At 46.6% G+C, this 24,082-nt stretch overlaps 1 protein-coding gene across 3 annotated transcripts in view; it reads left to right on the top strand.

Moving 5' to 3' along the window:
* Window positions 1–8,998: 8,998 nt before the first annotated feature.
* Window positions 8,999–24,082, top strand: part of syt17 (synaptotagmin XVII) — a 29,501-nt gene continuing 14,417 nt past the window's right edge. Inside the window, exons 1-8 of one of the 3 annotated variants that reach the window (XM_078417530.1) lie at window positions 8,999–9,088; window positions 9,743–9,815; window positions 10,869–10,886; window positions 11,720–11,853; window positions 14,556–14,680; window positions 17,689–18,308; window positions 22,282–22,402; window positions 22,578–22,733. In XM_078417530.1, coding sequence (XP_078273656.1) covers window positions 9,801–9,815; window positions 10,869–10,886; window positions 11,720–11,853; window positions 14,556–14,680; window positions 17,689–18,308; window positions 22,282–22,402; window positions 22,578–22,733 — 1,189 coding nt within the window. In that variant the 5' untranslated portion in view covers window positions 8,999–9,088; window positions 9,743–9,800. Of the gene's footprint in view, window positions 9,089–9,235; window positions 9,316–9,742; window positions 9,816–10,863; window positions 10,887–11,719; window positions 11,854–14,555; window positions 14,681–17,688; window positions 18,309–22,281; window positions 22,403–22,577; window positions 22,734–24,082 lie in introns of those variants that run through there. The other 2 variants (XM_078417531.1, XM_078417529.1) reach the window with 2 other exon arrangements.

The raw sequence follows: 24,082 nt of genomic DNA, 5'->3' as shown, positions 1-24,082 counted from the left end.
AGGATTTAATTAACTTGGAGTGGATATTCATTACCATTATAGTGGCCACCAGAGGTCACATCAGAGGGTTAGTGTCCTGCAGAGAGAGAGTCAACTCCTAACTTCCACCGTTCCACCATCTATAAAGGCTACATGTTGGAATATGTCCACTGTTCTGAACAAGTGCAGTGCCAACATCTCTTGAGATACTCAACACCATTCAGGAAAAGCAACCTGCTAGACGGGCTAAATATTATTTTCACACTGGTGTACATGGGCTGTGAAGTGTAACATCCATTAAATGCTTCACCATTACTTGTCCAAGGTCCTCTGGCAGCATCGACCAAACCTAACACTTCCACCTACAAAATGGTCCACAAAGGCATGGGAACTTCATGCCTCTCCTCTCTGTTCTGACCTGGGAATACCCCACTGCTTCCTCACTGAGGCTAAATCCTGCAATTCCCTGTCCATCAGCACAGAGAGCTTTATCATGCTGATTTCTGCACTCGGATGCAGTGGTGAATAGTCCATGCAGACTATTTTGATTTTTCAGACTGAATATTAGGCCACATGCCCAGCATGGCAACAGGCAGGTCTAACCTCCACTGCAACCTCTGGATCCAATGCAGTCTCTGTGGTAGGTCTAAGCTCCAATGCAGTGTCCAGGACCAGTCCAACTGCAGTCCCTGGGATCAGACTAAGCTCCAATGCAGTGTCCAGGACCAGTCCAACTGCAGTCCCTGGGATCAGTCTAAGCTCCAATGCAGTGTCCAGGACCAGTCCAACTGCAGTCCCTGGGATCAGTCTAAGCTCCAATGCACCCCCCCCCGTCATTGGTTGGCTTGCTGTTCTGCAGCACTGGAAGCTGAGCCGTCACCAAACGGTTCCACAGTGATTGTGTCTACGTGTGTGAAATGGTTCGACATGAACATAGAACATAGAACATGGGACGGGCTACGACTAACACATCTTCACAGATGCCAATTTAAACCCATCCGCTCTGCGGGCACGAGGTCTGGAAGCTTGTAATCCATCTTTTCTTAAGTCTGTCTGTCTGAATTAAGGACTATTAATATGCAGTTTAATGAGGTTATTATTTGCAATAAACTTATTCATGTAAATAAAATGTAATGATATTGAAAGGAACAGGAAAGATCCAATTGATTTACTTTCAGTATCTGGATCCGTGACTGAGAGAGTTTAAAGTGGAGGACAACTCAGACAGGCAGGCAAGCAGATTGCATTTGCTGTTGAAAATTCATGAATGAATATATCCCCAGATTGACTTATTGGAGATTCATGACTTCTAACTGCTGTGGTAATATGGAGGCCAACTTACTGGAGATAGATCAATGCATGTGGTTATCATGCAAACTCACTGAGCGTGCTCCAATGATATATCTTAAAACATTGCTCCATTTGTGTACAAAAAGATCTAGCTGACCAGACAGTCCCCAAGAAGTTAGAATGAAAAGCAGGTTTGCTTTATTCATGTTATTCATTTTATTTTGTTAACTCTTTTCTGGAAGTTGTTGCCACTGAGGGCAGTAGTTAAACCTGAGGTGAGAAGAAACTTTTTCACCCAGAGAGTTGTAAATTTGTGGAATTCTCTGCCACAGAGGGCAGTGGAGGCCAATTCACAGGATGAATTTAAAAGAGAGTTAGATAGAGCTCTAGGGCTAGTGGAATCATGGGATATGGGGAGAAGGCAGACAGGGGTTACTGATTGTGGATGATCAGCCATGATCACAATGAATGGCGGTGCTGGCTCAAAGGGCCAAATGGCCTCCTCCTGCACCTATTTTCTATGTTTCTATATTTCGCCATTCCCCTGAAATAGTCCTGTTGAGCAGCTTTGATCGGCCACAGTCTCTCTGGAGAAAGCACTCGCACAGTGTCGGACATCATCAATTTAAATATAATTTGTGCTGCTTTTCCTGACAGACTGTGTTTCAATTGGCAGTGTATTCACATGATACTCGGATGTCATTGATGCCCTGTTAGGTGAAATAGGTTGCATTAAGAATGTAACAACACCTATACATTTTTGGCCACATTTCCCTTCCACATATTCTAATTTGGACTGTGCTGGTCACACACTTTCCAGGAAGTAACCAGGTGTGACACTACTGTACCAGGTGAGCAACAAACAACATCAGGCATCGTAAGAGAGACATTGAGTGTAAGGAGATCTGAAGAAGGGTCCTGATCTGAAACATGGTCTGTCCACTCCCTCTAAAGATGCTGCCTGACCCTTTGAGTCCCTTCAGTACAGTTTGTATCGCTCATGATCCCAGCATCTGCAGTCTCATGTGTCTTTATAAGGAGATCTAATTGTCTATTTCATCTATACCAATATCAAAGTAAACATAAATGACAAAATATATGACAATGGCCTGTACTTTAAGAGATCAGTCCAGTTTTGTTTATTGTCCCATGTACCGAGGTACAGTGAAAAGCCTTTGTTGCGTGCTAACCAGTCAGCGGAAAGACAATACATGATTACAATCGGTCCATTTACAGTGTACAGATACATGATAAGGGAATAACATTTAGTGCAAGGTAAAGCCAGCAAAGTCCGATCAAGGATAGTCTGAGGGTCATCAGAGGTAGATAGTAGTTCAGCACTGCTCTCTGGCTGTGAGAGTGATGCTGAACTACTCTCTACCTCTTTGTAAATAACTTTATTTAAATGATAAATCCAAGAACAGGAGAGTTCATATGATACTTGGATGTCATTGGTGCCCTGTTATTGTGTTATATTAACTCATCTTAAAATGCCTTCTCAGATGCCTGAAGTGTTCTGAACAGGTTCTGTTGCCCCAGCGTTCTGCCCCAGCCCCAGTTAGAAGTCGGCCTCAACAACTTGCTCAGCATTGGTGCACAATCCCCTGATACATGCAAAAGAAAATAAGACCTTGTGATAGCTTAAACTGGACTAACTCTAAGAGTAAAACAAATATTCTGGGCATTTCCTCTCTTGAAGTCAGCCAAGCCTTAAAAGATGGCAATACAAGATTTCTGTGACTACAGCCAATCTTAAGGAAATGGAGCTATCTTCTTGCAAGAATGTAATTCCCTTGTTGGAGCGGCAGTTAGCTTGTGCTCATAGTCTGGTGATCTGTTCCAAAGTTCAAACATGTTCAATAATAAGAAATGCTTCCTGGATGTTCACCACGTTTTAGCTGAAATATGATTGGGGCTTTGCTCTTTCAAGTTTTCTGCTTCATATCTTTTTCCAGTATCTCCCCACAATTGTCTTCACCAGTTTTCTTTCCTGGGGTTTCACCCCCTTCAACTGCTTTGCTGCTGACGGGATTATTTTGTAAAAGTAGTTTGGCAGCACCGACCCTGATGCCAGAAGCTCTTTTCTTTCAGAATAATGGTTTTACCTGAAGTGCTCTCAACGTTTTATTTACTGAGGTACTTAGAAAGGATTTAGCTGCTATCCAGAGATGTCCAATGCCTCCTTCTCTATGCACTTCCACCTTTTTCCTTATATTGTGGTATTCAGATAATCATTGGCAAAATAATACCAAGTCCACAAACATATTCCTCGCTTACAAGGAATTTCCAAGTGGGTTTGAGCATGCATGATGTATAGATGGCAGGACAGCTGATACCCACTGCACTGAAATAGACCTGTTACTGGGAAATAGATTACAGACGTCAGAGCGGCCAACAAACCTGATGCTTCATTCTGATCGTGAAGGGAGTGTGGATACAACACACGAGAAGCACTCTCCGACTGGCAAAGTATTGAACGTGAGGTTCACACCCCAGAGCACGAGGGGCAAGCCAGCCTCACCATAGGGGAACGTTGTCTCCACTGGGATTTGTCTGCCTCTGCCCTTCAAACTTTCTAACCCTGTGCCTCGTTGGTCCAGACTGTTCACTTGTGCTCACTGTGAATGTTGCAAACACACAATGCACAGCTCCCAGTCGCAGCTAGGCTGTCAACAATGCCTCATGGCAGATCATTATTATCCGCACATATGCTTAATTGTGGCATGAGTAATGTGGTGGGTGGTTCACCTCATTAGCAATGTGTTGCAAATGACATTTAAGATTAATTATTGCAGCAGAACTCGTCTTTCATGGGTTTTTAGTTCAGCGCAGAGAGATTGGGGAATTATTGTAATTACTAATTCAATAATCAACATATTCATCACTAGTTAATGTAACTTATTAATGTATTATTCCCATTATTGGTTGCTGGCATTTACTGATTAATGCATAACTGATTAATAACATGCAAGACAACCTAACTTAACCCAAGTCTTGATTTTTAAATTAATGTATTTTTTAATTCTTGGAAAATGCAAACAATCCATATATTCATTATTCAAATTATGCAGCTGGATTTCAAACAGAGCTTCCCGACACCAGAACTACTCTGGATTTGCTCGCAAACTGATCTAATAACTGGTGCTAGAAAAATGTGGGCAGATGAGACTTAGAGCTAAACAGGAGATGGCTAAAGTTACTGTGAATATTACCTGTACGTTTACTGCCACCGCTCCACATAACCTGTAGTTTAATGCAACAAATAAAGAGTCCAGTTAGACTGCTAAACCTGCTCGTACCTGTAGTATAACCATTCAAAAATAAAGTGAAAGATTGAAGTTATAAAGGTAAAACAAGCAGCTCTTTCCACCTGTCTCCTGTACAACTGTTACATGATCCAGGAATGAGGCAGTTAGTTCCAATTAAAATTCAGAGGAAGAATCAGGCTGGTATTTTAACAGAGAGGAATTAACTGGAGAGAGGAGTGGTGAGCCGGGCTTTTGGGGCGGTGGTGCTGAGGGATATTTGGTTTTCCATGTCTGTTGCACTGGTAGATCCTTGTACAGACAATGACTGATTGAGAAGCTTCATCCCATTGATACAAAGCCTAAGGGTTGTGATTGAATGAGCCAACTGTTTCGGGCTCAGGGAGTTTTGCTGTGAGTTGCCTTGATGTCCTGTGGGTGAGATACTAGAGGTATCTCAGAGGAGAAATCAAACATGGGTACAAGAGGTGGCACCAATGTAGTCGTCGATGTAGCGGAGGTAGAGTTCGGGGATGGGGCCGGTGTACATCCGGAACAGGGATTGTTCGACGTACCCGACAAAGAGGCAGGCATAGCTAGGGCCCATGCGAGTGTCAGTCTGAAGAAGGGTCTCGACCCGAAACGTCACCCATTCCTTCTCTCCTGAGATGCTGCCTGACCTGCTGAGTTACTCCAGCATTTTGTGAATAAATACCTTAGAGCTGTCTCAGAGATCAGCCACGGCTCTGAAAGAGCAGTGTTCCGCTCGGCCTGAACACGGTCCCATTACAGTCAGCGTCCTATGCCTGCTGTGTGCTTATCTTTCCCCTTTCAGCTCTGCCAAAGAAAGACTGGCTTCCAATGAAAGTACCTGAATGTGTCCAAATGCCGTTTGTTCCACTTGCATTTGCTGAATTTATCCTGAGCTTTCTCATCTCTATCTCAAATCAAAGACTTACTTTGTGGTCAGATAGTATCAGCAGAAATAAACAGTTTCCCTCTCCCCCATCGCTCTATTGCACAGAGTGCCGACTCCGATTCCTTCTCCACAGCTGCTGCCTGACGTGCTGACTATTCTGTTAATATTATTTATGCTGCTGATGTGGAATTGTCTTATTTTTGAAATGTATACTGACTCAACCTGCAGAAATAACCTTCAAATCATGTGGATGGATTATTATATGATTTTCATATTTTTATTATTTAAAAAATAAATGCTGCAGGGCCTCCAGCCATCGCCTCTGTCCGGATCGTCCAGCGAACCGTGGGCAAGAAGCTGCTTCTGATTCTGGTGGTACGTACTTTCAAGCTTCTTTATCTGGCGGGAGAGGGGAGGAGAGGGAATGACCTGGGTGTAAGTGGCCGTAGAACACGGAAACAGGTCCTTCGGTCCAATTGGCTGATGTCATCCATATCCCTCTAAACTTTTCCTATCCATGTACATGTCCAAATGTCTTTAAAATGGTCTGAAAGTACTTGTCTCAACTACCTCCTCCTGCAGTGTGATTATATTGATCATGTTGGCCTCTTTCCCAAGGCATCATGGTGTAAATGGTGGGGAGGTCGGTGTCTATGATGGACTGGGCTGTACCCACAACTGTGCAATTTCTTGCAGTCTTGGTCAGAGCTGTTTCCAAACCAAGTCGTGTTACATCCCAATCTGCTGCTTTAATCCTAATCATACTTTATTAGCCAAGTATGTTTTGCAACATACGAGGAATTTGATTTGTCATACAGTCATACCAATAAAAAGCAACAAAACATACAAAATACATTTGAACATAAACATCCCCCACAGTGACTCCTCCACATTCCTCACTGTGATGGAAGGCAAAAGAAAGTTCAATCTTTTTCCCCTCTTTGTTCTCCCGCGGTCGGGGGCCTCGAGCTTTCCGATCTTGTCTCCCGTAGCCGGCAGTCGGGCTCTCTACAGCGGGGCGATCAAGCTCCCGCATCGGGGGGGGGGGGGGGGGGGGGATTTCAGCTCCCCCGCGCCGGTGATCGGACTCCGGGTCGGGGCTGGTCAAACCTCTTGTGACTTTGGAGCTTCCCAACATCGGTCTCTACCCGAGACTGCGAGCTCCTCGATGTTGCAGGCTGTGGTTGGAGCGTGCCCAGGTAAGGGATCGCAGGCTCAGGTGGTAAGTGATTTATAAGGTGTATTTGTGGGAATTGCCAAGAGTTATTGGAAATAAGCTGAATTTCCTTAATATTCTGAGGAAGTACAGGTATAATGTGCTTTATTGGCCATGGTGTCAATGTGGTTGGACCAGGATCAATTATTGGTGACACCTCCGCCCAGGAATTAGAAGTCCACTATTCATTAATGGTCACAAGTCTGATTGAGTGCATGATTTTCATGATTTCATGCTGTTCATGATTATCTCATAGGTCGGGACAATATCGCAGTTACCTATTCCATTCTAATACCATTGGACAGAGTAAGACTCTCCACCAACCTGGTTAATATTTGATTGGTATTTGAGTTGGTTGATAGTTTTAGCCTCTGAAGCTGACCACTGAAAATTGTACATGTCCTTCTGTCAGTTTACAGATTTGATGTTCATTCAAGTCTACCACTGAATGTTTCATGGGATTATAGTCTAAGGATGAGCAGTCTAGAAAGAGGCCTCTTCTCACGTCCTATTAGCTTTGATTTCCCTCCATCCCTTTTGTCCACTCAAGGTCAGTGATGAGGGCCCAGTTTCTGCCCTTTGTTCCTTCTACCTTCATCAAACTGAGTGATCTCCAGCGGAGGAGTTTCACTGCTTCACGACAGTGATAGACATCATAGACACCGACCTCCCCACCAGACTCAATGAAAGGAACTGTTTACTCAGGTCGGACTCCCTCTGCTGTTGTAATGGTTTCAGCAACTTGCAATAATCCTTCTTGGAGCTAATCACTGACCTGGTCTGATCTCAGGGTCATATATCACAGAAACAGGCCTTTCAGCCCAACTTGCCCATGCAGACCAAGATGCCCCATCTACATCTATATCAGTCCCACCTGGCTGCATTTGGCCCATATGCTTCTAAATCGTTTCCATACATGTCCCTGTCCAAATATTGTTATAACATATTGTGATCTGTTCCATTTCATTTTTAAAAGACAGTTTTGTTAACAGTGCATTTCTCTCCAACTGAAGTGGGAACTTGGTTCTGATGCTGGAGCAGAGGAATATGTAGAATGGAAATACAGATGCTGGTTTAAACCGAAGATAAACCAAAAAGCTGGAGTAACTCAGTGGGACAGGCAGCATCTCTGGAGAGAAGGCTTGGGTGATGTTTTGGGTCAAATCAAATAACGTGGACGTAGGAAAATAGCTCAGGACCAATGAAAACCTCAGTATCCTTCTCTTTCAAGACCTTGTTTGACATGTAACTGGGAAACAGCCCCTTTGGCCCACCCTGTCCTTACCAACCAAGTTAGCATTCTGGGCTGGATTTGCCCCGTATCCCTCTAAACCCTTCCTATACATATATCTGTTCAAATGTCTATTAAAATGTGTAATCGTATCCACTGCTATACCTTCATTGTTCCAGATATGGACTACCCTCTGAGGGGAACAAAGTTCCTCTTGATGTATCTCTTAAATCTCCTTCCTCTCGCCTTAAGCCTGTGCCCTCTAGTTTTAGAATCCTCCACCCGGGGAAAAAGTCTGAGTGTTCACTTTATCCGTGCCCCTCATGATCTTGTACACCTCAACAGGTCACTCTTCAACCTCCTACACAAAAGAAGGTCCCAGCCTATCCAACCTCCCTACAACTCACGCCCGCAAGCCCCGGTAACCTTTCCTGCTACAACTTGGAAAACAGAGTTTGTGAAAACACTGTGGTATTTAAAGACTTTATTAATTCCAAAGCGGCATCTGTAGTTCTAATGAAAATAGTGCTCACAGATTCAGTCTGCCTCAGGCTCTGAAGTGTCATCTCCATCAACATATGTTTGTATAATCTCTCCACCACCGTTCAAACAATGCTAAACACTATTGGACAAAAGCCGCTGTTCGTACACGGACGTGTGCTATATGAGAGGTTGTTGGGCATTCAGAGATTCAGAGTGAGGGGCCAGTAGACAGGGCTATTCGTTAATCCTTTCCTAGTTTGTTTAAACTTCATATCATATCATCATATCATATATATACAGCCGGAAACAGGCCTTTTCGGCCCACCAAGTCCGTGCCGCCCAGTGATCCCCGTACATTAACACTATCCTACACCCACTAGGACAATTTTTTAATTTTTTTTTTAACATTTTACCCAGCCAATTAACCTACATACCTGTACGTCTTTGGAGTGTGGGAGGAAACCGAAGATCTCGGAGAAAACCCACGCAGGTCACGGGGAGAACGTACAAACTCCTTACAGTGCAGCACCCGTAGTGAAGTGGGAATCTTAACCGCAACTGCACTAGACATTGGACATCTCACACGTTGATGTACAGGGTCTTGCATCAATCAGACTAAATTCTGTAAACATTGGAAACTCAGACCAACAACGTTCACATATTTGGTCCGGACCTGCGGACGGCGCAGCGTGGAGTTGCCATCACGCTGAGCCCTGGACCCGAGAGTCAGTCTCCCCCGGTCACGCCGTGTCTACCCGCCCCCACCCCCTCCCGCCCACCCCACCCCACCCCCACCTCCACCCCCACACCCCACCCCACCCCCAACCTCCCCAATCCACCCCCCACCCCACCCGAGAGTCAGTCTCCCCCGGTCACGCCGTGTCTACCCGCCCCCGCCTTCAGCTGGAGACGCGGCTGCTGGACTTCGCTTGGTCTCAGATGCGGACGGAGAGTGAGGGGCGTGGAGCGCTGCCCGGATAGACAGGGGTGGACAGGGGAGCGGTCCGGGTAGACAGGGGGAGAGGGGGAGCGGTCCGGGTAGACGGGGGGGAGAGGGGGGGGGGAGACAGGGGGAGGGGGAGCGGTCCGTGTAGACGGGGGGAGAGGGGGGGGGGGAGACAGGGAGAGGGGGGGGGGGGAGACAGGGGGAGGGGGGAGACAGGGGGAGGGGGGGAGACAGGGGGAGAGGGGGGGAGACAGGGGGAGAGGGGGAGCGGTCCGTGTAGACGGGGGGAGAGGGAGGGGGAGACAGGGGGAGAGGGGGGAGCGGCGCAGAGAGGCGGCAGCTCTAGGCGGTATCGGGAAGGCGGCTGAAGAATAAAGTGAGTTGGGAATGGCCGCTACTATCACTCACACAAGTCACGTCTTCCCGAGAGCAGGGCGGGCGGGCGGCGCGATGCGCAGGACCAGGGGCCAAATGGTGAGACGCTGAGGAAGATGGCGTATGTACAGGTAGGTCTGGAAAACGCTACGAACGGAGCGGAGCGGCGGGGCTGGGAACCCAGTGAACGGCGGGACTGGGGCTGGGGCTGGGACTGGGACTGGGGCTGGGGCTGGGACTGGGACTGGGACTGGGACTGGGGCTGGGACTGGGGCTGGGGCTGGGGCTGGGACTGGGACTGGGGCTGGGGCTGGGACTGGGACTGGGGCTGGGACTGGGACTGGGGCTGGGACTGGGGGCTGGGGCTGGGGGTGGGGGTGGGGCTGGGGGTGGGGCTGGGGTGGGGGTAGGACACACACAGTGCTGGACCAACATGTGGCGGATTGGATCCACGGGGGGGGGGGGGGGTAGAGGGGGAGTATTGTCTCTGACACCTGTCCAGGTGTGCGGGGTGGGGGGGGGTAGAGAGGGGGGGGGTCACTGACACCTGTCCAGGTGTGCGGGGGGAAGCCGCATCTTCGCAACCGCGTTCATTCCGACCCCCGGCGTTAACGCAGCGCGCCCGGCCACAGTTTAACGCTGAAGCTTTTGCTCTCGGTGCAGACAACTGTTGCTCTCTCTCTCTCTCTCGCTCTCTCTCTCGCTCTCTCTCTCTCTCTCTGTCTCTCTCTCTCTCTCTCTCTCTCTCTCTCTCTCTCTCTCTCTCTCTCTCTCTCTCTCTCTCTCTCTCTCACGGCAGCAGCTTTGACAATTGTTGGTGTCTCGCTTTCCGCGGTCAATATCTGAGCAGCGGGGCTGGCGGGATGCGTCAGAGATGGCCGTAGTTTCCATGGTGACAACTCCAGCTAAATCTGAGGAGAGGCCACTGGCCCAGAGACCAGAGGCGGCAGCAGTTTGTTTGTCAGCTCACCATCACATGCACCGCTCTGAAGAAGACCCTCGACCCGAAACGTCACCCGTTCCTTCTCCAGAGATGCTGCCTGTCCCGCGGAGTTACTCCAGCTTGTTGTGTCTATCTGCCGCTCTCAGATTGCCTGATATTGTCACAAAACTGGGAGAATGTTTGTTGTCAACGATAAACTGATTCATTTCTGTTTCTTCCCTCCCCTCCTGTAAAAGGGCAGTTGGAACCAATAAACCAGGTGAGCATTCCCGACCTCCACACTCACACACACACACACACACACACATATACACACACACACACACTCACATATGCACACACATACACACACACTCACACACACACATATACACACATATACACATGCATATAGTGTGGGTGGGGGGGGGTGGAGGGTGGGTGGAGGGTGGGTGGAGGGTGGATGGGGGGGTGGAGGGTGGGTGGGGGGGAGGGGGTGGGGGGGTGGAGGATGGGGTTGGGGGGAGGGGGTGTGGGGAGGGTGGGTGGGGGAGGGTGGGGGTGTGTGTGTGTGTGGGGGGGTGGGGGGGGGAGGATGGGGTGGGGGGTGTGTGGGGGTGGGGGAGGGTGGTGGGTGTGTGTGTGGGGGGGGTGGGGGGTGTGTGGGAGGGGTGGGGGGTGTGGGGAGGGGGGGTGGGGGGTGTGGGGAGGGTGGGGGGGTGGGGAGGGGGAGGGTGGGTGGAGGGTGGTGGGGGGGGTGGAGGACGGTGGGGGGGGTGGAGGGGGGTGTGGGGGTGGGGAGGGGTGGGGGTGTGTGGGGGTGGGGGTGTGTGGGGGGAGGGTGGGGGGTGGGGGGTGTGATGGGGTGGGGTGTGTGTGGGGGATGGGTAGGGGAGGTGGGGTGGAGGGTGGGGTGTGTGTTGGGGTGGGGTGTGTGTTGGGGTGGGGTGTGTGTGTGTGGGGGATGGGTAGGGGGGGGATGGGTAGGGGGGGGGGTGGGGGGGGTGTAGTCGCTGTTGCAGCGGTGACGGCAAAGCCCGAAGCCGAGAAGCAATAATCGGAGCGGCCGCACTCTGACACGGAGCGATTCCATTTGTTTTCTGCATCAAACAGGGCTTTCTGTCCAGAATATCCGACTTTCTGCTGTTCCGCTGGAGCTGGAAGTGCTGCCAGGACAGTTGTTGTCAACCCAGCGAGGATGAGGTGGAAATTCTGGGTCCCTTCCCCGCGCAAACCCCTCCATGGCTGTAAGTCCCAATTAAACTGGACCATCTTAGAGCGCAGACTCGCTTCATGTTCCTGTGTTTCACAGAGTGCTGGAGTAACTCAGCGGGTCAGGAAGCATCTGTGGAGACTGAAGTCTGATGAAGGTCCCGACCCGAACCGTCACCTATTCCTTTCGCCAGAGATGCTGCCTGACCCGCTCCGGCACTCGTGTTTCTACATGTTGTGTGTTGGATGGAACTTGTCCGGCGGCGGCGGCGTCCAATTCCGTGAGACTTGTCTCAGGATGTCGCCAGTTCCCCGCTGTTAGATTCCGCCATTTCCTTCCAAACACAAGCCCGTGTCGAGCCTCCGACCCCAGCCCCGGGAAGGCGGTTCATTAACCCGGTCTGGGCTGATTCTCCCCCCGAGGCGGTGAATGTTTGGGGCGGCATCACTGGATGTGATCAACTCGCGATTGGCCGCTCGCTGCACATGTAAAGTGTCCAGCGAGATCATGGAATGTATTTCAGCAAATTGTTACTGTTTGGTGCACATTGAATTAGTCAAGTAAGCTGAAACTACTCGGAGTGCATCGAGTGACACGGTCAAATGCGTGAAGAATAGATATTCATTCCCTCGTCACCCAAAGACCATGTCAGAACAGCTACACTGAGCCTTGCGATTTGAAATGCATTTTAGTGACGCATGTCAGTGTCAAAGCCGTTGCTGGCTGACGATGTGACATGTTTGCCCACACCGGCACAGAGTGAGACTACAATCAGTCATGTTCAAACAATAACCCGGTCACCACTGACGTAAGGTTTTACAGCAGCAAGTTTAAAAATCCAGCACAACTTCATCAATTCATGTTGTTGAGAAATACGATGTGCTTGACTGGATAGACAACATACAACAGGTGCAGGAGGAGGCCATTCAGCCCTTCGAGCCTGTACGCACCGCCATTCAATGTGATCATGGTTGATCATTCTCAATCAGTACCCCGTTCCTGCCTTCTCCCCATACCCCCTGATGTGTCCTTTACGGGTCTGCAAGGGTCACATACAACGAGGTAGAAGTTAGTCTGGGCTTAATATTATGTCCAATTTTATTCACAAGCGATAATAATATTTTATTGAAAGCGACAAGTTTCACTTTTAAAATAATTATGGAGCCTTTCATACATGAAATAATTTTGCAAGTATGGAAACTTAGATGATCAAAGCAAATGAGAAACGGATGGTTCGGTGAGATCAGTGGAGGTCAGGTTTAGGGCCATTCTGTCAGGGTGAGAGGAAGGGCAGTACTCACTCAGTAACAGGGTGAACCAAACCCTAGCAACTGCATCACAGTGTTTGTGGTTGTCGGAGTGCTGGGGGGCAGGAGGATTGCAACTGGGATTGGCTCAGATGGGGCATTTTGGCCAGCACTGTGAAGGTTTTCTGTGTTGCATGACTCCATGACTCTAAGTAGGAAGAGGAGCAAGAAATTTGGTCCCTTGCGCCTGCTCCACCATTCGATTACATCGTGACAATTCTTCAAATGAGAGACACCTTTACACCTTGGGTCTGATTAGGGATTGGCCACTACTTTGGCAGGTGTGGAAATCTGATCGCAGAATGTGAAAAAGTTGGTGATGTACTTCAGGGGAAGTATCATCTTCAGAGAGGAAAGGAAAGATGCAGATGGGTAGAAATTTGCAACAAAAAGGGCCAAGGAGGGTTTTCTGGGAAGAGATGAGAGATTTGAAGGGAGGATGAGTGTCTGAAAAGAGGGGACGGTTTATAATGAAGATAGGGACAAAATGCTGGAGTAACTCAGTGGGACTGGTTTATAACATCAGGTGTTATGGAGGAAGGGAAGTTAAATCATCAACAGTTTAATAGAAACACGGTGAGAGTCTCGGGCAGGATTGGGCCTGTTTCCACACTGTATCACTCTATTGCAAAGAGGACACTGAGACTGGAGGAGATCAGCTGGAGAAAGGTGTGTGCTTTCAATGCTGTCCATCTGCTGCCTATCTGCTGTGCACTGGTACTCCAGCAGCCATTTAAAGCAAGTTTACAAAGAGTTCAAGTTGTGCCCTAATTATAGTAAATCTCCAATGACCAGTGAGGGGGCGGATGGAGGCTTGAGTGAGGATGAGGTGGGGTGCTGTGCCGACACAGAGCTGATGTCTACAGCATTCAGAGTCAGTATCGTGGGTAGGTTTGCACCCGGTGCCTTAAGTGCTTTATATCTCCCACTCTCAATCTCGCTGAGTTCACTCGACAGTGTTACATATTGCTGCATAATATGTCAACAAGGTGAAATAAAGCTGAGTTTCGGATATTAATAAGTTCATAAGTTCTAGGAGCAGAATTAGGCCATTCAGCCCATCAAGCCTACTCTGCCATTCAATCACGGCTGATCTCCTTCCCTCTGAACCCCATTCTCCTGCCTTTGCCCCATAACCCCTGACACCTGTAAAATAACCAAGAATCATCTGATAGTCCCGAACGTCTGCTGTTTCAGCACCGTTTCATTCGGCTGGATTGCCAGAGTTTTACTGCATAAAGTCTAAACAAGGCTATCATTTTGTATGTAATTGTTGTAGTTATAAACATGTTGCATTAGGTCAGAATGAGTTAGCAGTCAAAGAAAATATTGGTGACAAAGCGACTTTGATGGAAAATGTTGAGAGATGTGTTCAGAATGACACAAATGTACTTCAGGAATATAAAGTGTTCTTCTTTTACTGAAACAGAGTAAGTGATCCTCCACCACCAGATGTGGAGAACATGAACAGTGATCCTCCACCACCACCACCCAACAGAAACATGTCCTCATCCACATCACGGTCCACCTACAGCCTCGCCAGGCGCATCTCAAGTAAGACTGAGGAATATTTAGTGCATTACTGGTGCAGATGTTGGTCAGTCAGCTTCTATAACCCTTTACACCAGGCACATGATGCCACTGCACAACCCTACCCCAGCAACGTTCTACTGACCATGTACTTTGGTTTGCACTACTATGGTCTGGTTACCTATTATTACTGATAATTTATTGTATTATTGATTATTTATTTGTGATATCACATTAATGGGTTTGTTAAGCTGCAGCAAGTAAGAATTTCATTGTTCTGTGGTCGGTACAGATGCCAATTAAACACATGTTACACTTCAGTGACGCACCTCACAAGTGACACGCACACCACACGTGACATACACCCCACATGTGACACACACCACACAAGGTGACACACACTTCACACGTGACACACACACACCACGCATGACACACACACCACACCACACATGACACACAACCCACACGTGACAAGCACGTCACACGTGACACACACCTCATGTGTGACACATACCCCACACGTGACACACACCTCACACGTGACACATACCTCCGCACCAGGGCATACATATCACACATGACACACACCACACCACACGTGACACACGATCCACACGTGACACACACCACATGTAACACACCACCCACACGTGACACATACGTTCACACCAGGGACACACCTCATACATGACACACCCCACTCCTCTCTCTCTGCTCACCAGCCTGACCAAGAGTAATTCTCTCCCCATCCATAGGCTGCTTTACATCTTTGTCCCGACGTGAGCAGGCTGGTGGACAGAAAGAGTCCACTCCTCAGCTCCCTGTTATCCCTTCCTCTGGCCATGCTGTTTCATGCAATGGTCAGTCACCTCAGCACTGATCTTTGATGTAATTTCACTGAATTTCAGATGTTTTGTGCCTTATTACATTATCAAAATCTTATACACATTCTAACTGGGCAATGTCACACTGCCGCCTTGTCTCCATGCCTGGGACTATGCACTTGTGGACCCTGCTTTTGCAGTCACATGCACTTGTATGAAGAGACTCACATCTGTATCCAGTCTCACTGAAAATACAAAAAAACTACTCATTTTCTGTTCAGGAATTGATGTAATGTCATAGAGTAAAATAGTCATAGGATCATAGCATGATACAACCTTGAAACAGGCCCTTCAGCCCAACTTTCCCACACCAGCCAACATGCCCCAGCTACACTAGTCCCACCTGCCCATGTTTAGTCCATATCCCTCCAAACCTGTCCTATCCATGTTCCTGTCTAACTGTTTCTTAAACATTAGGATAGTCCCAGCCTCAACTACCAACTCTGGCAGCTTGTTCCATGCACCCACCACCCTTTGTGTGAAAACGTTACCCCTCAGATTCCTATTAAATCTTTTCCCCTTCCCCTTAAACCTAGGGCCTCTGGTCCTCGATTCCTCTACTCTGGGCAAGAGACTCTGTGCATCTACCCGATCTATTCCTCACATGACCTTATACACCTCTATAAGATCTCCCCTCATCCTCCTGCGCTCCAGGAAATAGAGTCCCAGCCTACTCAACCTCTCCCTGTAGCTCACAGCCTCGAGTCCTGACAACATCCTCATAAATCTTCTCTGTACCCTTTCCAGCTTGATAACATCTTTCCTATAACATGGTGCCTAGAACTGTATACAATACTCCTAATGCAGCCTCACCAACATCTTATACAACTGCAACATGACCACCCAACCTCTATACTCTGACTGATAAGGTCAATGTGCCAAAAGCTACCTGCGACTTCAAGGAATCATGCACCTGCACTCCTTGATCCCTCTGCTCTACAACACTCCCCAGAGGCCTACCATTCACTGCGAGGCCCATGTTAGGCTTCCCAAAATGCAACACCTCACATTTCTCCTTATTACATTCCATCAACCATTCCTCCGCCCACCTGGCCAATCGAGCAAGATCCTGCTGCAATTTTTCACAACTATCTTCACTATCTGCAAAACCACCCAAATTTGTATAATTAGTAAACTTGCTAATCTTGCCATGTATGTTCTCATCCAAATCATTGATGTAGATGACAAACAGTAACAGGCCCAGCACCGAACCCTGAGGCACACCACTAATCACATGCCTTCAGTCCGAGAAGCAACCTTCCACCATTACCCTCTGCTTCCTTCTGAAGCCAATTTTTTAATCCATTCAGCTATCTCTCCTTGGATCCAACGCAACCTAGACTCCCAGAGCAGCCTACCATATAGAACCTTGTCAAATGCTTTGCTAAAGTCCATGTATACTACATCTACAGCTCTGCCCTCATCGAGCTTTATGGTAATGTCTTCTAAAAAAACAATCAGGTTTGTGAGACACAACCTCCCACGTACAAACCCATGCTGACTACCCCTAATTAGCCCTTGCCCATCCAAATGCCTGTGTATCCTGTCCCTCAGAATACTCTCTAGTAACTTTCCAACTACAGATGTTAAGCTCACCGGCCTATAGTTCCCAGCATTTTCCCTGCAGCCCTTCTTGAATAAAGGCACAACATTTGCCACCCTCCAGCCTTCTGGCACCTCTCCTGTAACTAAAGACGCCTCGTAAATTTCAACCAGGATTCCCGCAATTTCCTCTCTGGTTTCCCACAATGTCCTCGAATATATCTGATCCGGCCCTGGAGATTTGTCTTCCTTCATACACCATGGTGTATTCCTTCAACCGTAACACTGACTGCTCTCAAGACACTTCCAAGTCATTGAGGGAGCAAATATAACGACCATGCAGTTATGTTCAGTGAGGTGTAACAATGGGAAGGGTGTCTAGCAGTCATGATTAAGCTGTTGTGTTCCAGAGGTCTCAGGCGTTTATGGTGAGATCTAAGGGCCACAGGTGCGTGATGTTTGGAAACCTCTGAGGTTATAATTGTGTGCATTGTTATAGCGCCGTGCTCCTCCAGTCTGAGCCAGTCAGTGTTGCCTCAGTTACAATAATTTGCTTTTCTTTCACATTACCTGTTTTGCTTGTTTGGGTTTCCGATTTTCCAGATCTCGAGCCCATCAGGCGGCCAAGCTCTCCTCTGCTTGACATCAAGCCGATTGAGTTTTGGGCAATTGGATCTAAGAAGGAAATAGTGCAACCAAAGATATTCAGGAAACCTGTGTCCGAGGACTATTTAAAAAAATTTGAGCCCAGGCTCTATTCTGTCGATTCCAGCAGTGATGACATGGACTCTCTGACTGATGAAGAAATCCTGTTCAAGTATCAGCTGGGCATGCTCCATTTCAGCACTCAGTACGACCTCCTGCACAACCACCTGATCGTGAGAATGATTGAAGCCAAGGATCTTGCTCCCCCGATCACATATGATGGTTCAAGGCAAGATATGGCCCATTCAAATCCTTACGTTAAGATTTGTCTCTTGCCAGATCAGAAGAACTCAAGACAGACTGGCGTTAAACGTAAAACACAGAACCCAGTTTTCGAAGAGCGATATACGTATGAAATCCCATTCTTAGAAGCTCAGAGGAGAACTCTTCTTTTAACGGTTGTGGACTTTGATAAGTTTTCACGCCATTGCGTCATTGGAAAAGTGGCGATGCCCTTAAATGAAGTGGACCTTGTGAAGGGAGGACATTGGTGGAAAGCACTAATTCCAAGCTCTCAGGTAATTTCCGAATGAATATCTACGCTTTACATTTCCATTGACAGTCCTTGTACATAAGGGACATTTGTATACTTTTGGCAAATGAAAATTAAAAATAAATGCAGATGCTGAGAATCTGAAATAGACCAGAAAATGCTGGAAACACTCAAGAGGTTAGTTGCATTTGTGGAAAGAGAAACAGAGGTAATGTTTCAATGGCTGGTGTAGGAGTGAACTCCTCATCATCACACTGAACAATGGCTGAACAGACACCTCTGGATTACATCTGGTTATTTAGTATAAAATGTTCTCTCAGAGTGGAAAGATTCTTTAACTCCTTTTGAGAGGGCAGGGTTAATTACAGTGAAATGGCAATGCTCATCATTCATTACATTCATTTCTTACAAGAGTTTATTAGATCTGTTAAACTTGTCATTAGTCTTCAAACATGTTTTGATTACACAGGAGAGCACAATTATACATTCATATCCAGAGACACGAGAATCAGGAAATGAAGCTGTGTCATAACTGTGCTTGTACACAAAGGTATCACAAAATGCTGGAGTAACTCAGCAGGTCAGGCAGCTTCTAGGAGAGAGGGAATGGGTGACGTTTCAGGTCAAGACCCTTCTTCAGACTGTGATACCTTCGATTTATACCAGCATCTGCAGTTATTTTCCTACATGTACACAAAGGTATATCCGAGGAAAAAATGACACATAAGGAACTCCAGTCTTAGCATGGCAAAATGCGAAGATATTTTGTAAATATTATCCTAGTCATACAGCATGCAAACAGGCCCTTCGGCCCAACTTGCCCATACTACAGTATGCAAATAGGCCCTTCGGCCCAACTTGCCCATACTGACCATCATGCCCCACCACTCACAGACGAGCAGCTTGATGTTAAAACCACTGTCATATCACATACATTCACTGAGTTCGTAACTCTGCCCAAGGCAACATTCTTTTCCTGCCTTAACCGACTGGTTGTGTTGTTCCTCAACATGGGGTTAGGTCTTCATTCTAAAGCTAAGGCTGCATCCTAGAAGTGAAACCAAACAAGGAAAATGCAACTGCATGTGCTGGCAGGATGAGATGAATCGGAATAGGAGTCGGCAGCCGTGGAAGTTCTGCTCCAACGTGGGCCTGTTGGCCAAAATGGTCTAAATTAAGCAATCTTGCGTCCTCTGTTCTTGCAAACTTTTGTTCCCTCTCCAATCTTTCTTTCCATGTCAAAGTCCTCAAACTAGTTATTGCATTGCTGTACATTAATGGTCAGGATGCAAGTGTTGGAAGTTTGAGTAATAAGGTCACAGATGACATGAAAGTTAATAGTGTTCTTAATGGTGAGAGGACATTCACCAATGTAGAATAGTGTTGATGAGTTCATTAGATGGCCAGAGAAATGGCAGAAGAAGTTTCATCCTAGGACATTGGAGGTGATGCTTATTGGGGGCAACAATAAAGCTGGGACATGGACAATGAATGGTATCACCCTGGACTCTTGCACCTTGGGCTCATTCCGAGAATCTCCGAAGGCAGCAGCGCAAACCACAAGCCATTCCCACTTTTCATCCGTTTGCGTTACGGTAATTTACCCTGAAAGAATCACGTCACTGCCCAAAGCTGATAGTTTCACAGAAATTATGTGAAAAAACCTCCCAAAATGTATTTTCTTTCCACTCGTGTTTCTTGACACAAACACAGATGGTGCAGCTTCACGTTATAGAAACTCACAATGGGACACCACTCTCTCTTAATACAGGGTCCCCCTGTGCAGGAAATTCACCTTCATTAACTGGGCAGGTCGTAGAGTCATAGAATCAAGCAGCATTAGAAACGCACTTCGGCTTAACTCATCCACGCTGACCAAGGTGCCCCATCTACAAGGTTCTCCATCGCTGCTCCCACCCTATGGAACTCACTACCCCAAACCGTTAGAGACTCCTCCACACTCACCACATTCAAAACATCGCTGAAGTCTCACCTGTTCAGTACTGCCTTCAACCACTGAAGGTCACCTCACCTTCTGTCTCCTTTCTCTGTTCGTTTATTTATTTACTTATTTATCTATTTATTCATTTCCCTATGTTCTCTAAATCTCTGTAAAGCGTCTTTGAGTATATGAAAAGCGCTATATAAATAAAATACATTATTATTATTATTATTACACTCATCCCATCTGCCTGTTTTCCTTCTAAACCTTTCATTTCCAAGCATCCTTTAAATGTTGTGGTAGTACCTGCCTCAACTACCTGCTCGGGCAGTTCATTCCATACACCCACTACTTTATGTGTGAAAATATTGCCCCTCGGGTTCCTTCCCCTCTCACTTCAAACCTATATCCTCTGGTTAAAGAAAGGTTGTATTTTGACCATGTAAATAATTAATTAGGTCACAGCTAGATGCTCTGTGCCAGAGGAAGAAGATGCCCTCTGTGCAATCACTGGACCAGAGGAAGGAAGATGGTGTAGTTACCTGGGATGGATAGAACAGTTTCGATCTGAGGAGGGACTGCAGACGCACTTACCCTGGAACAAGACACGTTTTCCTTGGAAGGAGAAGCCTAAGGAGGTGCCGATGACCAGAGGGCACAGGTTTGATGAAAGGGTTAAAGGGTGTAGAAGGCATCTGAGGAAGATTGTATTCACCCAAAGGGTGGTTGACATCTGGAGCACACTGCTGATGGTAGTGGGGGTAGAGACTATCAGAACACTAAAGACATGCTCAAATCATCATGGTGTAGGAGGCTACAGACCAAGTACTGGAAGAAGAGCGCAGTGTGGATGGGTACGATGGTTAGTATGGCTGTGATGACCGAAGGGCCTGCTTGCATGCTGTACAAACTCTTAAACAATCCAATAGTCATTGATCCATGAGGTTAACTTCCTGGAATCTGTATCTGGAATTCACATCTCTTCCTTCGCTCCTTTGGAAAGTTTCTTCAAACTCTTTGGTCAAATGTTCGCTAACCAATCTTCATCAAGAGGGACAATTTCTGTTTAACGTGCCTGCATTAAAGGCGCTATTAAACAAGTTCTTGTTGTTGAATTTGTGAACAGTAATTGTGGAAAAGGTCACCACCAGCCTGTCAGTGAGACCACAGATAATAAACACATCATCACCCATCTGCTGAGAACAAAGTGATGTACGAGCATGGACTAACCCTCGCCACGCCCTGTGGCAGCAGCTGCACAATATATAACATTGTATGTGGTTCAGGGGGAACCTGTACTCGAGGAAAGAAAGACACAGAGTGCTGGAGTAACTCAGCGGGTCAGGCAGCATCTCTGGAGAACATGGATAGGTGATGATTTGGGTCAGGACCCTTCTTCAGACTGATTGTGGTTGTGGAGGAACAAGCTGGAAGGATGTCTGCTCATCAACAACAGATTGTGTGTATGACATTGAGACCACAAAGATCAACTCCAAAAAGGATGTTCAAAATATACCAAAAATTGTCAAATCTTGAAATATGTTTGTTTAAAAAATTGCATTTAAAGAAAATTTAGCTCATTGGAAACTCCAGATGTTTACTCGACCAGCTGTTTGGTTCCATTCTAAATTCATAATTCTAATCTTGCAGAAATTTTGAATCAGCTGAGCCTCATTTAGTAACACTTTTCATCTTCAAGTCTTGCTCCAGCTGCAAGAGCAGAACATTGAGCTGCCGTACACTGCCAGGGTACCTGTCTCTTGGCTGAGGTGTTAAAATTCCCATTGCTCTCCATTTGGGGAAGAGTAGGAAGACTTCCCCCGGTAGCTGCGATGATATGTCCCCTCAATCTGCTTCACTGACACATGCTCGTTTGTAGGTCTTGTGTAGGTACGACTTGGTTGCTGCTGCCAGAGTTGTAACGTCCCTGGCCAGACAGTGTACGGGAAAATGTCAGGAAATATCAACACTTTATTATTTTTCCATTAGTACGAATGTACATTTATTTTCTTTCGCACAAATCTCCGTATTCTAATTCAACCCCTTTCTTTTTTAGCGTGAAGTTGAACTTGGGGAACTATTGATCTCTCTTAATTATTTGCCAAGTGCGGGAAGACTAAATGTGGAGATTATTAGAGCAAAACAACTCCTCCAGACAGACATGAGCCAAGGATCAGGTAAAGAAGAATTTCATCAATAAGTATTAATAACTGTAACATTATAATCTGCTGAGGCTTTGATTTTTAAACATATTTTATTCCAGTCAGTATGGAAAAATCATAAATCAAAAAATTAACTATAGCAAATTATATTTTACTGTGTGAAATTCTGACTGTTGTTAAACTTTGATAGATCCATTTGTTAAGGTCCAACTGGTTCATGGACTGAAACTGGTGAAAACAAAAAGGACATCATGCATGAAGGGAACCATTGATCCATTCTACAACGAATCTTTCAGCTTCAAGGTTCAATCAGAAGAACTGGAAGATATCAGCTTAGTTTTTACAGGTAGGTGCGCACAGAGTTCATCCCTGATTCTCACCAATCGAGTTAAAATAACAATCCATTTGTCAGTTCTGACTACGGAAGTTGGTTAGTTTGGGATAATAATGTAAATATAATGTTTTCCCAAAACTAAACTTTTAACATAATACATTTCTACAGATGGCACCAGGCTCCAGACATTTGTTCCAAGTTAAAAAGACATGGTAGGTATCTATGGTAGATTATTCTACCAGAATGTGGAAAAGGTCCTCACCAGCCTGTCAGTGAGACCACAGATAATAAACACATCATCACCCATCTGCTGAGAACAAAGTGATGTACGAGCATGGACTAACCCTTGCCACGCCCTGTGGCAGCAGCTGCACAATATATAACATTGTATGTGGTTCAGGGGGAACCTGTACTCGAGGAAAGAAAGACACAGAGTGCTGGAGTAACTCAGTGGGTCAGGCAGCATCTGTGGAGAACATGAATAGGTGATGTTTTACAGAGTGCTGGAGTAACTCAGCAGGTCAGGCAGCAATCTGTGGAGAACATGGACAGGTGACATTTCACAGAGAGCTGGAGTAACCCAGAGGGTCAGGCAGCATCTGTGGAGAACATGGATAGGTGACGTTTCACAGAGTGCTGGAGAAACTCAGCGGGTCAGGCAGCATCTGTGGAGAACATGAATAGGTGACGTTTCACAGAGTGCTGGAGTAACCATGCAGAATGACCATGCAGTATTGTTGGGACATTTGGAGTTCCCAGCAGGTTATCCTGAGGTGCAAGAACTGCACATCATTCCTCTCTGAAACAATGGCCAGTTGTTGCCCAGCTGAGATAATGGTGTGTATCCAGCTAGGACTACGAAATTGTCGTCATCTTATCCACATGGATTAGCATTATATTGGGTAAGAATAAAATAATTATTATGTTTTTTAAAGGAATACAGTGACATAAGGATTGTTGTTCCACTAGCCTGCCCCTGCCGTGTAATAACACCCTTTCACAATAAAGCAACATTGCAGGATCAGTAAAACGTTAACACTGACCCATAAACCAGGAGCTACCTTTGGGCAAAGGCAGACATTGCCGCTGAGATTCAACGTCACCTTCAAAACACCAGCACAGCCTTTGGTCAATCGAGGAAAAGGGTATTTGTAGATCAAGAGCTCAGGCTTATCTCTAAATACATTGTCTCCTGAAACCTGGGCTACCAACAGTACACACCTCAGGCCACTGAGATATCACCAACATCGTCTCCACCAAATCCTCCAAATTCACTGGAAGTATAAGCAAACGAATGTCAGGGTATTGTGCTAACATCAGGTCCTAATTACAGTCAGCGTGCAACATTGGGTTAAATGCAA

This window comes from Rhinoraja longicauda, chromosome 21, assembly GCF_053455715.1.
Source record: "Rhinoraja longicauda isolate Sanriku21f chromosome 21, sRhiLon1.1, whole genome shotgun sequence".
Lineage (NCBI taxonomy): Eukaryota > Metazoa > Chordata > Chondrichthyes > Rajiformes > Arhynchobatidae > Rhinoraja > Rhinoraja longicauda.
Note: the sequence above shows the minus strand (reverse complement) of the source record. Positions and strands in the feature narration are given on the sequence as shown.